The 15,070-nt window shown below is 48.4% G+C and overlaps 1 protein-coding gene across 3 annotated transcripts in view; it reads right to left on the minus strand.

The window, feature by feature from the left end:
* BRINP1 (BMP/retinoic acid inducible neural specific 1) overlaps positions 1 to 15,070 on the minus strand; it is a 94,279-nt gene that overhangs the window by 33,379 nt on the left and 45,830 nt on the right. For all 3 annotated transcript variants that reach the window (XM_084650060.1, XM_084650058.1, XM_084650059.1), the window contains one exon: positions 2,854 to 3,044. In XM_084650060.1, the coding sequence (XP_084506186.1) occupies positions 2,854 to 3,044 (191 nt within the window). The remainder of the gene's footprint in view (positions 1 to 2,853; positions 3,045 to 15,070) is intronic.

Here is a 15,070-nt window from a genome sequence, read left to right on the forward strand (position 1 = left end):
CTGACAGCAGCAGGAGAAGGCTGGCCTGCTGAGCCTGAGGACTAATTGGAGGAAGGGGCCAGCTGAAGGAGAAGCTTGCTAAAGCTCTACAGCTAGCCGAAGTTACCACCCTAGCTCCAGGGAGGAGAGCTGGGGGAGCCCGGCCTTAAAGAGAGACAGAGGGCACTTTCTGAATTACAATCCATCTGCTGCCAGAGAGACTGGCAGTGGCCTGGAAGTGACTCCTCAGCGGCAGGCTGGGAAGAAGCTGCAGGAGGAGATGGAGTGACAGTAGTGGAGACCTCAGCCCTGAAAGAGCTAAGGACAGAATAGGAGCATCCCAAGGAAGCAGTGATGGATTAGAAGGATCAACCCTTAGCTGCCTAACATGGTGTCCCTGGGCTGGAAAACCAAGAGAAGAGGTCTGTCCTGGGTCCTACTACAGGCTTCAGGACTGAAAGACAAAGACAGGTAAGTCCCAGATCATAGAATCAGAGAAGATTAGGATTGGAAGAGACCTCAGGAGGTCATCTAGTCCAACCCCCTGCTCAAAGCAGGACCAACGCAACTAAGTCATCCCAGCTAGGGCTCTGTCAAGCTGGGCCTTAAAAACCTCTATGGATGGAAATTCTACCACCTCCTTAGGTAACCCATTCCAGTGCTTCACCACCCTCCTAGTAAAATAGTTTCCTCATATCCAACCTAGACCTCCCTCACTGTCACCTGAGACCATGGCTCCTTGTTCTGTCATCTGCCAACACTGAGAACAGCCGAGCTCCATCCTCTTGGAACCTCCATTCAGATAGTTGAAGGCTGCTATCAAATCCCTCCTCACTCTTCTCTTCTGCAGACTAAATAACCCCAGTTCCCTCAGCCTCTCCTCATAAGTCATGTGCCTCAGCCCCCTAATCATGTTCGTTACCCTCTGCTGGACTCTCTCCAATTTGTCCACATCCTTTCTGTAGTGGGGGGGGGGGGGGGAACCAAAACTGGACATAATACTCCAGATGTGGCCTCACCAGTGCCGAATAGAGGGGAATAATCACTTCCCTCGATCTGCTAGCAATGCTCCTACAAATGCAGCCCACTATGCCGTTAGCCTTCTTGGCAACAAGGGCACACAGTTGACTTATATCCAGCTTCTCATCCACTGCAATTCCCAGGTCCTTTTCTGCAGAACTGCCGCTTAGCCAGTTGGTCCCCAGCCTGTAGCGGTGCATGGGATTCTTCCGTCCTAAGTGCAGGACTCTGCGCTTGTCCTTGTTGAACCTCATCAGATTTATTTTGGCCCAATCCTCCAATTTGTCTAGGTCACTCTGGACCTTATCCCTACCATCCAGCGTATCTACCTCTCCCCCCAGCTTAGTGTCATCTGTAAACTTGCTGAGGGTGCAATCCATCCCATCATCCAGATCATTAATGAAGATGTTGAACAAAACCAGTACCAGGACAGACCCCTGGGGCACTCTGCATGATGCTGGTTGCCAACTAGACATGGAGCTGTTGATCACTACCCATTGAGCCCGATGATCGAGCCAGCTTTCTATCCACCTTATAGTCCATTCATCCAGATGGGGGCCAAAGGCCTGGCATAAAGGCCATTAGATTCTGAGTTTTCTGTTTGGACTTTTCTGTTACCCCCGGAAGGGGGCTGAGCTGAAAGCTGATCTGGCTGGAGGGCTGGGCCACAGAAGATGCAGACGGTTGCAGAACCAGAATGATGGATAAGGGGATACTGGAGTAGAAGAACCCCTTGCAATGCCTTGTCCTGGCACAAGGGTGAGCTATGGCAGTGGGTTTGCCTCAGCCGAGAGCACTTGTGCTACTCAGTTTAACTCCGGGCATCACTAGGGCTGCAAAATATTTCCAAGGCCTTCCATCTGAGCCCTCAGCAGGAGTGTAGACACATGTATATTGTCAGGGATGAGGACTTGCAGTTGTGCCTGCCCAGTCTCTGGGCAGCCTATGAGCACAACAGAGCTGCATGATTGACACCCCATCTATTGGCCGAGGAAGTCAACAAGCACTTTGGGCCAACAGCAACAACTGATCTCTGGCTGCTCAGCCCACACACCCACGAATGCAATCACTACTGTGCCTGCCCTGCTCCTAGCACTGCTCCAGCCCTGGTCCTACTTGTTCCCAGCCTCGTTCCTATCCTGCCCAGTCCACTGCATCCCTGCTTCCCTGTGTGGTTCCTGACCCTGGGCTCTGACCCTTAGCTCTCACTCTTGGTCCTTGACCCCAGCTCTGAGCTTGGGCACTGTTCCTGGCCTGACCACCTCTGTTCTGACCACTAGGCATGACTGCCCACACTACACACATCCTGTATGCACTCAAAACCTGACACGGACATGTGCGCACACATCATATAAACACACACCATTCTCACATCAAGTATGTGTAAACGCAGCTCACAGAAACACTCCACCATGCTATTGTCAAACAAAGCACACCTGCGCTCATGTCACTCACACCAATACACAGTACATTGTCACACCAGGCACACGTATCACATCTACCGACACCCACCCCCACACGCTCTGCTTCATAAGCCAAAGGGGCCATTCAGAGTTAGCCTGGGCTTCTGAGCAGATCTGCAGGAGAGTATGGGGCTTCAGGGGGGAAATGTGACAGCCCTGACTCACCACCATACGAACTGGCCTACATCCTTCCCCGGGTCTGAAGAAGAGCTCTGTGTAGCTCAAACGCTTGCACCTTCCACCAACAGAAGTTGGACCAATAAAAGATATTTACCTTGCCCACCTAGTCTCTCTTACATTTAAAGTGACACAGAGCTGGAAGAGCATGCTTCATCCCTTCTCCCCACTGTTACAGTGAGCTGCATACGAAAATACCCCAGTTGCCACCTACCTCCTAGGGTGGCAGAGATGAGGATGTGCGTGCCGTACTTTTTGATGATGGTATCAATGAACTGTTGCGTGGTGGGTCTCCTGCCCAGCAAGCGGATGCTCCTCTGGAATTCAGGCATCAGGGGCACTGGATTGCGGAGCAGGTCTCTCCGTTCGATGGCTGTGTTCCTCACCTTCCAACGGGCAAACTCCCTATGTGACAACACAGGAACACAACACAGGTGAGGCTCTGAGTCTGGACAGGAGGGGAGAACCACCAAAGAAGGGGGAAGATGAGGGCAAAGGGGAAAATATGGGAAGACATCCCCACATAGATACACAGGGGAGGCTCTGAGGCTAGACCTAGGAGTGGGAGGAAGAAGAGGAGAAGCAAGAAATTATTGCACAATGCCAACGCACCTTAAGGATCAGGGTCTAAGCTGCTGCTGCGGGAATCTCAACAAGTTCAGAAGTAAATTTCAGATGAGCTCCCAGAAGTATGGCTGTCCCTTTGTAGGGGTCAGAGTATCCCACATCTGCCTACTGCAGCGCTCCTACACCTTCCTCTAAAGGAGCTAGTTTGGGCCACTATTAGAGACAGGATACTGGAGCAGACAGCTCTTGGTTCTGATCCAGTCTGGCATTCCCATGTCAAAGTGTTTCCATCCTATCTAAACTCTCTGACTGTGCAAAACCCAGCTAAAAAGTTGGAGGGCACAAGCTTGCTCGTGATGTCCTGATTTTCCAGCCCCTAGAGTGCAGGGCAATGTGATCCTTGAACAACAACATGGACAGCACCTGCTCAGCACCTGCCCTCTGAAAATCAGGCCCCTTTTGGGTATGTCAAGTTGGGCAGCCAAAAACCGAGGCACCCGCCATTACTAACCTCTTTTGCAAAACCTTGGAGAAGGCCGAAGAAGAAAACCAGGATTTAGAACTGTCCTGCAATATGCACAGCACTATCTTAGGCAATATGTTGCCATGTCCAAATGAGTCACAGGCTGCAGTTCCTTTTCGTTCATTTATTCCAGTAAATCAGATAAAGCATTCATTTAAATAACAGGAATAACACTGTGTGGCACTTTCTGTCTCAATAAGCATTGGCATCCCCCTGTACAGGTGGAGAAACTGACTTGCCGGGAGATGATTTAGTACATTCAGCGGCAAAGCTATGATCAGAACCTGCGACTCTTGGCTCCCAGTCTGGCTCTCTAGCCACATGGCCTTGCTGCCTTTTAGATTATTTTAATGAATGTAATTACGCATGTGTTTATTTTGACTGGGTCCCATCACCACTCACCAGGGGGACTTACAGCAATAATATCAGCAACATACCAGCCTTTTAACTTAAAATGCAAACTCCAGAGCTAATTCCCACTTGTTAATCCTCAGACTTTGAAAAAGCTAAGCAGAAATTCCATTCCCAGTGCGCCCTGAAACTCACTACACTCAGGCTCTGGAAAGAGCAGATCCCAGAAACAGGGTCCTTTCACTGGAAATAGTCTGCCACCAGACTTGGAGTGTTTCCTCCCAGCAACCAGTAACGAGAACAACCCAATGGATCGGTTATGCCTATGATGGGACACATTGGGAGTCAGATTCTTGGTTCCAAAACTATTTACAAATAATGAGTGCCTTGAATAGCCCCCTGAAATGTACAGATGTTGAATGCATGGACCAATCCCCAACTAAATCATCCCAGCAGGGCTTTGTCAAGCTGGGCCTTAAAAACCTCTATGGATGGAGATTCCACCACCTCCCTAGATAACCCACTCCAGTGCTTCACCACCCTCCTAGTGAAATAGTTTTTCCTAATATCCAACCTAGACCTCCCCCACTGCAACTTGAAACCATTGCTCCTTGTTCTGTCATCTGCCACCACTGAGAACAGCCAAGCTCCATCCTCTTTGGAACCCCCCTTTCAGGTAATTGAAGGCTACGATCAAATCCCCCCTTGCTCTCCTCTTCTGCAGACTAAATAACCCCAGTTCCCTCGGCCTCTCCCCGTAAGTCATGTGCTCCAGCCCCCTAATCATTTTTGTTGCCCTCCGCTGGACTCTCTCCAATTTGTCCACATCCTTTCTGTCGTGGGGGGACCACATCATGTGCTCACGGCGCTCACAGTGGCATATTGGTGTGATGTGGTATGAATGTGGTGCCTGATCTGACCCCACGGACATCAGTGAGCTTGGATCAGGCCCCTGGAGCCTGCAATAGCCATGCAAGATGCCTCGCGCAGCTCAGGCCACTCACGTGGGCCTGCACTAGCTGATGCAACTGAGTTGTTTTCAAGGGTAGCCTAAGTATAACTCAGTGGGGCAGACAGAACGAGCAAAAGCCATGGAAGACTGTTGTGAGTCCATGTGAAAGAGATGCTAATGCCTGATGTGGGAAAGGGAGGGGAGAGCCAGTAAGGAGGGACAGTCTACATACTGCTGCCTAGGGGGCGGCAGACACTCATACATCAGGCCTTCCTCTCTGTCCCAGTAACGAGATAGATAGATAGGAATCACCCCTTCTGAGCTAGCACTAATGAGAGAGCAGTCCACACTGTGTGTCAGAGAGATGGAGGGAGTTGCTGGGGACGATCTTGACACTCGTTAGTGGTACATTCCCTCCAGGGGAAAAACAAAACAGAAAAATGCTGAGGAGGGAAACAGAGTTGAAAGCACAGTCTGGGGACATCACCCAGAGCTCCCACTGAGTCTCTACAGATAGGAGAATACAAGGGCACGTACATCTCTATCTGGGGAGAGGAGTCTGAAAAGGAGAGGCCGTTGGAGCAAATTAAATTCTCCATCCTCAAACCGCCAAGGCGACCAAAGGACATAAGTGGAGAAACAAGTCCAGTGCAGACCTTGGAGACCGTGATTTGAAACCAAAGAGAAATGCAGCAACCAAGGAGCGGGACTGAATATGTGAAAGAAACAGAGCAGAAAGGTTCACAATGACGCCCAGAAGTACCACGCTAACTAGGCCACTTCCTCACCTCCCTCCCCTCCTCCCAGTGGGTATTGCTGCCTATGGGCCCTGCAGGACAGCAAGGGGATCCCATGCCCAGCATATGCTCCAGCAACGTGGCCCAGCACATGGGCTAAGGGCAGAATGACTCCTTTTGGAGCTGTCACCGTAGCCAGGTTGAACTCCCCGCCTCCCTTCCAGCTTGCTCACTCCCCCTCTCCTTTTAAAGCACGGCTTAAAAGCCACCAGCTGCTGCATGCTGCCCACAGCTGATGAGCTGTCAGCCCGTGCTCCTCCCACACAACCCCAACCCAGGACTTGCAGTTGCCAGCCAGCCTCCTGTGCCCCCCAACACCTCAGCGTTGCTGTTGTTATTTACTGGGTGACATTAGTGTGATCAAGGGAATGAGCCAAATACCCTGCTCCAAAGGTTTGACTTTCTGAGAGCCAGATTGTACAGTTCTGCGTGCGTAGGTGAGAGACCTCTGTGGAGGTGCTTATCTGCCCCCTGTCTCCACAGTGTCCAAGCACCTCACAAGCATTACTGCATGCATCCTTGTGGCAGCCCTATGGTGTAGGAAGTTTTATCAGCCCAATAGGACAGATGGGGAACTGAGGCACAGAAAGTCTCATTGAGTTGCCCGAGGTCACTCACAGAGGTTGTGGCACAGCCAGGAATGCACCCCGAGGTCTCCTGTGTTCCAGTCCAATGTCTTTATCCAAGACCATGCTTTTTGTCCCTGGCCTCACGCCCTTGATCCAGGGCTGGATACACTCATAGTTCTCCTGGCTCTTGAGTGCAAGACTCCTTGAGATTCCTGCAGGCAGTAGATATCCCCAAAGGCTCCGATGAGGGGCAGGATCCCAACAGGACCATGGCACCCACCCACCAAGCTGCCCTAACACAGAGTGAGGGGTCTCCCTGCCCCCTTTCAAAGGGTGGTAGCGGTGCTTTTCCAGCTGCCCCTCTCCAAAATGCCCAGGACAAATCCAGGCTGAGCAGTTTGTCTCGGGATTTCCTCTGCAGAATGGCCTCTCCTCCCTCCATGACAGTGTTGGGCCATTAAAGGCTGCGGTTTTCAAAGGGGCAGAAGGGAATTAAGTTCCCACAGGAGTTGCTCTAGAACCTCGCAGGATCCTAGAGCCCAGCCTCCAGCCCGAGCCCAGACGTCTACACAGCAGTGAAACAGCCCTGCAGCCCAAGTGCTGCGAGCCCGAGTAAGCTGGCACGGGCCGGCGATGGGTTTATATCTGCAGTGTAGACATACCCCTTGTCTTCTTGGAACATTCAGCCCACAGCTTCAACCTGGCTCTGTCATAGATACACAATACAGCTCAGATTAGCACACCAAAAAAAATAAATAAATAAAAGAGTGGAATTCCAGAGCAACATTCACAAAGAAAAAGAGTGCAAGCCGAAAGTGATCAGGCATGATAGATGGAGTTCACTTGCCAGCTAGAGAGACAGACAGATACATGACAGCTAACTAGCCAGACTGATGTTAGAGCTACTGATCAGGGCAGTAAACAGCAGTTTGTTACTGTTGGGGTGTTCTGCAGGGCAAGGCTGCACGTGAGGGCTGGCTGCTGCCACAGAATTATAAACCTTTGAAGGAACCCCCACCCCCCTTACAGTTCCCCCCCACACACTAAATTATCTAGTCTATCCCCCATTAACCCTGGCCAAGAGAGGATTGCCCCCCGTCAGTGGTGTGTTCTCCAGCCCTGTGTCTAGTCTAGTCTTAAGTGTTTCAAGCAGCAAGCCCTCCTATTTCCCTGGACAATTCTTCCGCCGTCTCTTGGATTTCACTTTTAGGAACCTTTTTTTTTTTGTTGTTTTGTTTTTCTCTCACTCATATTTTGCCGAAAAACAGCATTTTTTTTGGGGGGGGGGGTAGGGGGTGCCAAGAACAACATGGATTTTGCAAACAGGGATGAGAAATAAATGGCTTCAAACTTGGGTAGATTTTGTGTGACCTTGAGAGTACCTCGGTAAGTGGATTGTTCCAGCACTAAATTAAAACACAATCAAACAAGCATTACTCCGAGTCTAGTGCTGTGTGTTTGGACAGCGAGTGGGTCTCGCTCTGTTTATGCGTGAGACGTAATTATTGGGTGCTGGAAAGATCAATTTAAAAAAAACAAGAGAAGAAAATGGAATACATTTTTTTTTATTATTGAGCTAAAGCCTAGGGAGGGTAGGAAGGATGATTTAGTGGATAGGGCATTAGGATGAGAGGCAGAAGACAAGGGTTTGGTTCCCAGCTCAGATTTCTAATGTGACCTTAACTAAGTCATGTAATCTGCTCTGTGGTTCAGGTGCATATCAGTAAAATGGGGATCATTTCCCCCTACTTCACAGGGGTAAAATCTACTGATGACTGCGAGGCTCTCAAAAACGAGGGCTGTATACGTACTAAGCTAGACTGTGGGTTCCAGATGCTCAAGTCTTCTTCAAGGATACTGAATCTTCCTCCAACTGAAGACAATGGCAAAACTCCCAGGACAGACGGCCACATGTTTTCAAAGCAGCCACTGATTTTGTGTCTCCATTTTTGGGGGTGCCCAATTTGAGATGCCGTCAATAGGCCTGACCACAAAAAGTGCTCCATAGCTCCAAGTGATGTCAAAGGGGGGTGCTCAGCCCTTCTGAAAACCCAGGAGCCATGCAGTGTCCTAAACTAGACACCCAAATATTGAGAGACAGTGAGAATTAGAAGCCGCTTTTGGAAATTCGGCTGCACAGCTTTAAAAGTTAGTTAAAATGTGTTGTCCCTTGGCTGAGTCCCCATTTTTGTTTGAAAGGAAACAGGAAGAACAGAAGGTGCTAGGTCGCATGGCAGAAAATGTATCAATCTGCTGGAACACATTTCGTGTAGCTTTTGGGGATGCCAGATCCTCAGGTGGTGCAAACCTGTCAAAGCTCCATGGACATCAGCAAAGGTACACTGAATTACACCACCTGGATCTGGCAAATTTTGCTGGAATCCATTCTCTCTGACTACAGGGATCTGGTTATAGCGAGATCACCTTGTGGGCTATTTAAACTTGTCAACTTGTCCCCTCCTGTTTTTATGTGATATTCTTTGTGCACCTTTCATTCCCAGCAGCACTGGATTTACCCTTTCTAACTCCAACCTTCACCATATCCTTGTCCGCACTGGGTGATTTTTGCAAATAGTTCCTATTACTGCTAACAGCCATTCAGCTGTTTGCAGCATCGTTCTGGAGTGATCTGGAATGAAAAACTTTTACTTGAGCCAGAGGTTCCCACATCCCAGGCCAGCCCCATGGCCACCATGCGGCACACACCTATGGGAATCAAAAAGCTCAGATTTCGATCCAAAAATGGGCGTTTTGATACAATTTAGCTTGGGGGGGAAACATTTTAAAGGTTTCCGGGATTGTTCCAATATGGAACAAAACCCAAATTTTGAAACCTTGCAAAAAAGTCGCCATGAACTGGAATTCTCCTCCTCTGTTCACTGCTGGCCCAATTTCACTCCCAACACAGTCCTCCCTTTAGCAAAGAAAACTTGGCATTCCCCCAATTATCGATTCAAAATTACACTTCAGCAAAGATCAGTTTTTCCTTCAGAGCCCTGACATTTCAAAAGGTTGCATGTTTGTGGCTGTCTCCATTTTGGGGTTAGTAGCGTGACACACCTTAAAGGAACTGGATTTCCAAGCGTAGGTGCTCAGAACTTTCTGAAAAATCAAGCCACTTCAAATCAATGGAAAAAGGCTCATGAAGTCTATTTGATGGGGGAAACTGAGGCACAGAGAGATGAAACCATTTGCTCTAAGTAACACAGACATGGTGGAGCCAGGAATAGAACCTACCCACATCTCTTCATAGCCAGCTCATTGCTCTATTCATCAGGCCACACTGCTTCCTATATTTTTCCTACTGATCCAAGTGAAATGATGATACAGCCCAGTGCAGTTAAGGGTGGACAGAGGCAGATGACAGCTGTAACAAGGTCCCTTTAAAACCAGCATTCAGCTGTAACTCAAGAATCCCAGTTCTCATGGGATGATTAGGCAGCAGTGTGCAAGCTCCAGAAGAGCGTGAAGCAGAATCTGCTGGAGTTCTGCCAGTGGAAGGTGCTGGACTTGTTTTTCTATGTACGCGAGGGAAGAGGTGATGCAAATGCACACCAGCATTCAGTTGCCACCAAAAAAACCCCCCAAAAACCACCCCAGAAGCTGAGAAATCAGTCTAATGAAACGCAAACCACTTCCTTTGGGGAAGCTATATTGACCCCATCCTGTTCTTGTGTTCAGGGAGTGGAGGGGGGATTTTGTGAGGTTAAGGTGTGAGACAGAGTTGCTTACAGCTGATTCAATATGAATTTATAGTCCCCTCTATTTGTTTCTCTTCATCTTTATATATGTATTTTTATGAATAGATATTTCATGATATTTTAGCCATCACAAGTGCCCTTCATCTGAGGATCGCAAATTACTTTATTAACCAGCAAAAAGAAAAGGAGGACTTGTGGCACCTTAGAGACTAACCAATTTATTGGAGCATAAGCATCCGATGAAGTGAGCTGTAGCTCTCGAAAGCTTATGCTCCAATAAATGTGTTAGACTCTAAGGTGCCACAAGTCCTCCTTTACTTTTTAACGATACAGACTAACATGGCTGCTACTCTGAAACCGTTATTAACCAGCTGAGTCTTTTGGTATCGTTGTGATGGCAGAGAGATATTATAATACTCATTTTGCAGGTGGATAAACTGAGGCACAAGGAGGTTAAAGGCAAGGTTTTCCAATGCTTCTTGCACTGGAATTGCAGTGCATGCAAAATGCAAGCTAGCAGACTGTGCACACAAAGCCCCATAAGCGCCTCTTTACATGAATCAATTTGGTCATTTCAGCTGTAAAGGAAAAAAAACCAACCACCCGCACTGATATCCAGGAGTCAAATCCATCCCCATTGAACTCAGTGGCAAAATTCCCATTGGCCTCAATGGGGGGAGCCAAGGGGGAGGGCAGGATTTCACCACAGGTGTGCAAATGCAGAGAATCTGAAAGGGCAGCAGGATCACAAGCAGTATGTGAAGCTGTCCCACTGTGATAGGAAGTACAGGCCCTGTGCAGCGGGCAGAGTGAACCATCTGCTTCTGCTAGAGGAATGAGCACAGTTACCTACCCTGATTGCTGGGCTTTGCATATGTGAGCAGGGTTGGGCCAGTTGGGAGCAATTAATTAGGCAATTATACACCCCGCCTCACCCAGCACCCTATAAGGAGATGTGCAGCAATGTGGTGCTGGGGGTTGTGTTTGTTAGTGGGAAATGGTCTTGAGACAGGGTGGGCTGGGGGCACCTTTTCCCCTGCTAAATGACCCATATTTCAGACGTTTGGGTTGGGTTGGGCTGGGCTGGAGTCAGCCACTTCATGCTGTTGAGTAGCTGAAGAAAGCCCTGCTGTGCTTGGTTTGGGGTTTAAAGAGGCAGGATAACGTTTTCCCCCAGCGCTTGTACAGGATCTTTCCTTGCTTGCATGGGGCTTTGGCCTCGACACTGCATAAGGGCTAAAGGAAAAGCATTGCTGATCTCTCTGTTAAGGAGAGCACCGCTACTGATAGCTCACTACTCACAAGGGGTGAGTGGTGACCCAAAGAGGGCAGAACAGAGACAATTATGGTTCTGCCTCCTCCTACGCATATGCTCACCCACGTAGCTGGGCAGGCTACCCAGAGAGAAGTATGCTGCTGAGCGATCTCTATGCACAGCAGTATTCCCAACCCCATGTGGTCAAAAACCATGAGTCAGGCCCCAAAAAATCATGAGATTTACAAAAAATAGAACACATTTTTTGTTCTTTTTATTTCCCTTCTGGATTTTGAGCCTTTTAGGGATCCTTTTTTAAGGCTTTTCTCTGCAGCTCTGAGAAACAGATTATTATTATGAAAGCTAAGAAGCAGAAACACATGACTCCAGGAGCTGGGGCTTAAAAGCGAAAACAAACAACACCAACTCTCACAAGATTCACAATAATAAATAGACCTCTCTGCCTTACTTCCTCATTACCAAATCCCTAACAAATCTGGCTGCTGGGGTATTTACCCATCTCTAGTTGCTTCTGTCATGCAATCACCCCAGAATCCAGCATTGAGAGTGTGTTTCTGACTCCGATCCTGCTCCAGTTGTAGTTGATGCCAAAACGCCTATTGACTTTCAATAGGAGCAGTATCAGGTGCTCTGTCTTTCTCATCTCTCCATCTGTCTGTCTGTCTGCTTTCCTATGGATGCCGTACTTTAAAGGGCAGGTGGTGGCTGTGTTTAGAGCCTCAATCTTCCTGAGCATTGAACCATTTTGAGTCACACACTGATCGGCGGAGCTGAGTTTCTCTGACTGATTGTTTTCTGATTTTGTTTAGCACTGCATCCGGGCTGCATTTAAATCTTATTATAAAATCATTTTCATGTCCATGGATTATAGCTGTGACTCACTCCAGTGGGGAGCACTAAAGGGAGGGCAAGAACACAGCATAGGCATGCAAGGTGCTAAGGGACTTTTAGAGGTTATATGATACCATCTCTAACAGGAGCTAGTTGAGCAAATGTTGTGTGGGGTGAACAAGTACCACTTTATCAGCTCCATATCATCCCAGGGGTGGTTTTCCACATATCAGTAATCAGTTTTCCCTCCTCGCCATCTTGCTGTTAGATTAACAGATTTTAATGACAGAAGGGTCCATTGTGATGACCTACTCTGATCTTCTGCATAACCTCAGCCACAGAATTTCACCCAGTGATGCCTGCATTGAACAGAACTCCTTGGGGTTGAGCTAGAGTGTATCGTTATCATCTGTTTGTTTGTTATTTGTATTCTGGTAGCAGCCATAATGTGCTAGGTGCTGTCTGCAGAGAGAAAGACACATTCCCTGCCTCCAAGAGCTTATGATCTAAGTCCCCGATCTGGCAAGTGAGGTCACATGGGTGGACTGCAACTCTAACACGTAGCCATGCTGAAGCCAACGGGCCTCCATACAGTCCCCCTGAGTTGTTGTCATCTGCAGTATAGGGGCCTAAGAAATCAAGCAGCCTAGCAGCCCACATGGGAGAGGAGAGGGATACAGCCCAAATGTGCAGTATATATTACAATCAATACACCTCCGTGTGCCTGCCATCCCTTCACCCTACCCTGACCAGTTTCTTATGGGCATCATGGCAGAACTAGGTCCTGAGGAGAGATTTGGAGGAAAGGGTAGTGATTAGAGTTGGTCTTTAAAAGGGGGAGGGGGTGGAAGTGGGAGAGAATACACAGGTTTCTTTTTCATTCCTTCCCCTGCCTTCCCCCGCAAAATGTGAAAAGATTCCAACCAGCCCTAATAGTGACCTGACAAGGTTGAAAAGGGAGAGAGTGCCATTCACAATGGGCAGTGGGGTAAAAGGCACTGAGGTGATTATAGGAGAAGTCAACGCGGGTAAGTCAAGGCTCACATGATCAGCTGTGAGAGGTGGAGTCAGCTAATCCTGCACATAGTTTGATCCTTCTGAAACCAAAAGGAAGGGGAACTACAGAGAAAGGACTTCTGTTGCCTTGTGAGAACAGCTAGGAATAGTAGGCATCTTGTGGTGGGGGGGATCCTCTTGTGTTGGTTACACTGTGTATGTCAACACAAGCTATTCTCATCTCTTCTCTTCTCTTTTCTTTTCATGCCACCCTCATCATCCTAGTATCTGATCCCTTCCAGCAGCGCATTGTGCAACATGACTAACATCCTTCTCGTATGGTTCGAGCTCTCCTCCTCCTCCCTCCTGGAGGAGAACTGTGTGTGCAGGATAGTTTTCTGTGGGATGTTTGACACAAACATTTCCAGAACATTCTGTCTAGTGGAAAAGCCAAATCAAGAGAGCAGAGGAAGCAACACCTAGTAAGCTACTGGACATGGACCGACGAACAGGCTCGATGGCACTAGGACAAAGTCTCTCTCTCCACAGCAAAGCTAATTCTCCTGCCCAGGCCATGTGCATTCCAAGAGGGTTCTCCAATGTTCATGCTCTTCTTCTTTCTCTCTCACCAATCTTGATCAGATCTCTGCTCCTTTCCCCCATGCCGGCTCCTCGTCTAAGTACCACCTTCCTCCCCCTTCACACGTTGTTAGTGCGAGATGTTTCACCTCAGGAGATCCGGCCATTCGGAATCACCCTTCACGTGTCTCTCCACATCTCGCTGATCCCACATCTCATTTCAATCTCAGCTGAAATCGTATGTTTTCCCTCCCCTGCCCCCGGTGTTCCCTCTGCTGTTGTTGATGATTTATCGCTGCGAGTGCCCTAGTCAGTGCTGCAGAGTGGTCAGGGATGCGGTTTGTATGAAAGATGCTATAGGAAATAAAGTAGTATTCCACGGTATTTGTCACTCCAACTAAATTCAGCCGCACTCCATGTTACACAGAAGGCTTGTCCCTCACTCATAGGGCACTAGATTCTTCCTTCCCTGCCTAGGTAGTCCAAGAGGAGGCCAGAGAGTGCAGCCACCAGTGAAATGAGCCCCACATGTTGTATGCAACTCCCTGAGGAAAAGGCCAGTGAAAAGCCTTTATACACTTCAGTCTAAAAGTAGAACAAGCCTTTAAGATCCAGCCAAGACCCCCTTCCCTGGCACCTGGTTTTTGCTGCTACATTACTCGAACATGAATGAATCCCCCCCCCTTCCTGGGGGAAAGACCAAGGTGCTTCAACTGTGCCTAAGCGAGAGTTTTGCTAGCAGCTTGCCAAGAAATCAAAGGTGGCCCCTAATTTCCATCAAATGGAACCAATTGGACATATTCTCATCTTTAATACAGAGCCGTGGCTCATGTAAACTACATATCTTTGCATGTAGTGTGGTGGAGCCATTTGGCTCAAAATGGAGCATGAGTGCAGGGACCCAGAGGTGTTTGATAGAGGGTGCAAGCTGTATTGTAGAGCTCCATGGATGCATTTTGTCTATGGTCCACCGCTTTGGCCACTCCTAGCCTAGAAGCTGTTGCTTTTATTAATGTGAAAGTATCAACAGAGAGAAATGCTGATGATATCTCCCATACACTGACCTCCTGGACCTGGGCTGAGAGTCATCCTTATAGTATAAAATTCTGTGAGGACTTAGATGTACTAGAAAGTCCATTAAATGAGAACTTGTCTGGACCATGTTGAAGAGATTTCTACCTGGCCCTTTCCCAGTTCTGGAAAAGCAGGAATCATCAGGAAACAGTCAAACTATTCCCAGTAAGACTCTGAGTCTGTGGACTTGTTCTTCTACATGCATACTTCTTCCT

The sequence above is a fragment of the Lepidochelys olivacea genome, assembly GCF_965140295.1.
Source record: "Lepidochelys olivacea isolate rLepOli2 genome assembly, chromosome: 16".
Lineage (NCBI taxonomy): Eukaryota > Metazoa > Chordata > Testudines > Cheloniidae > Lepidochelys > Lepidochelys olivacea.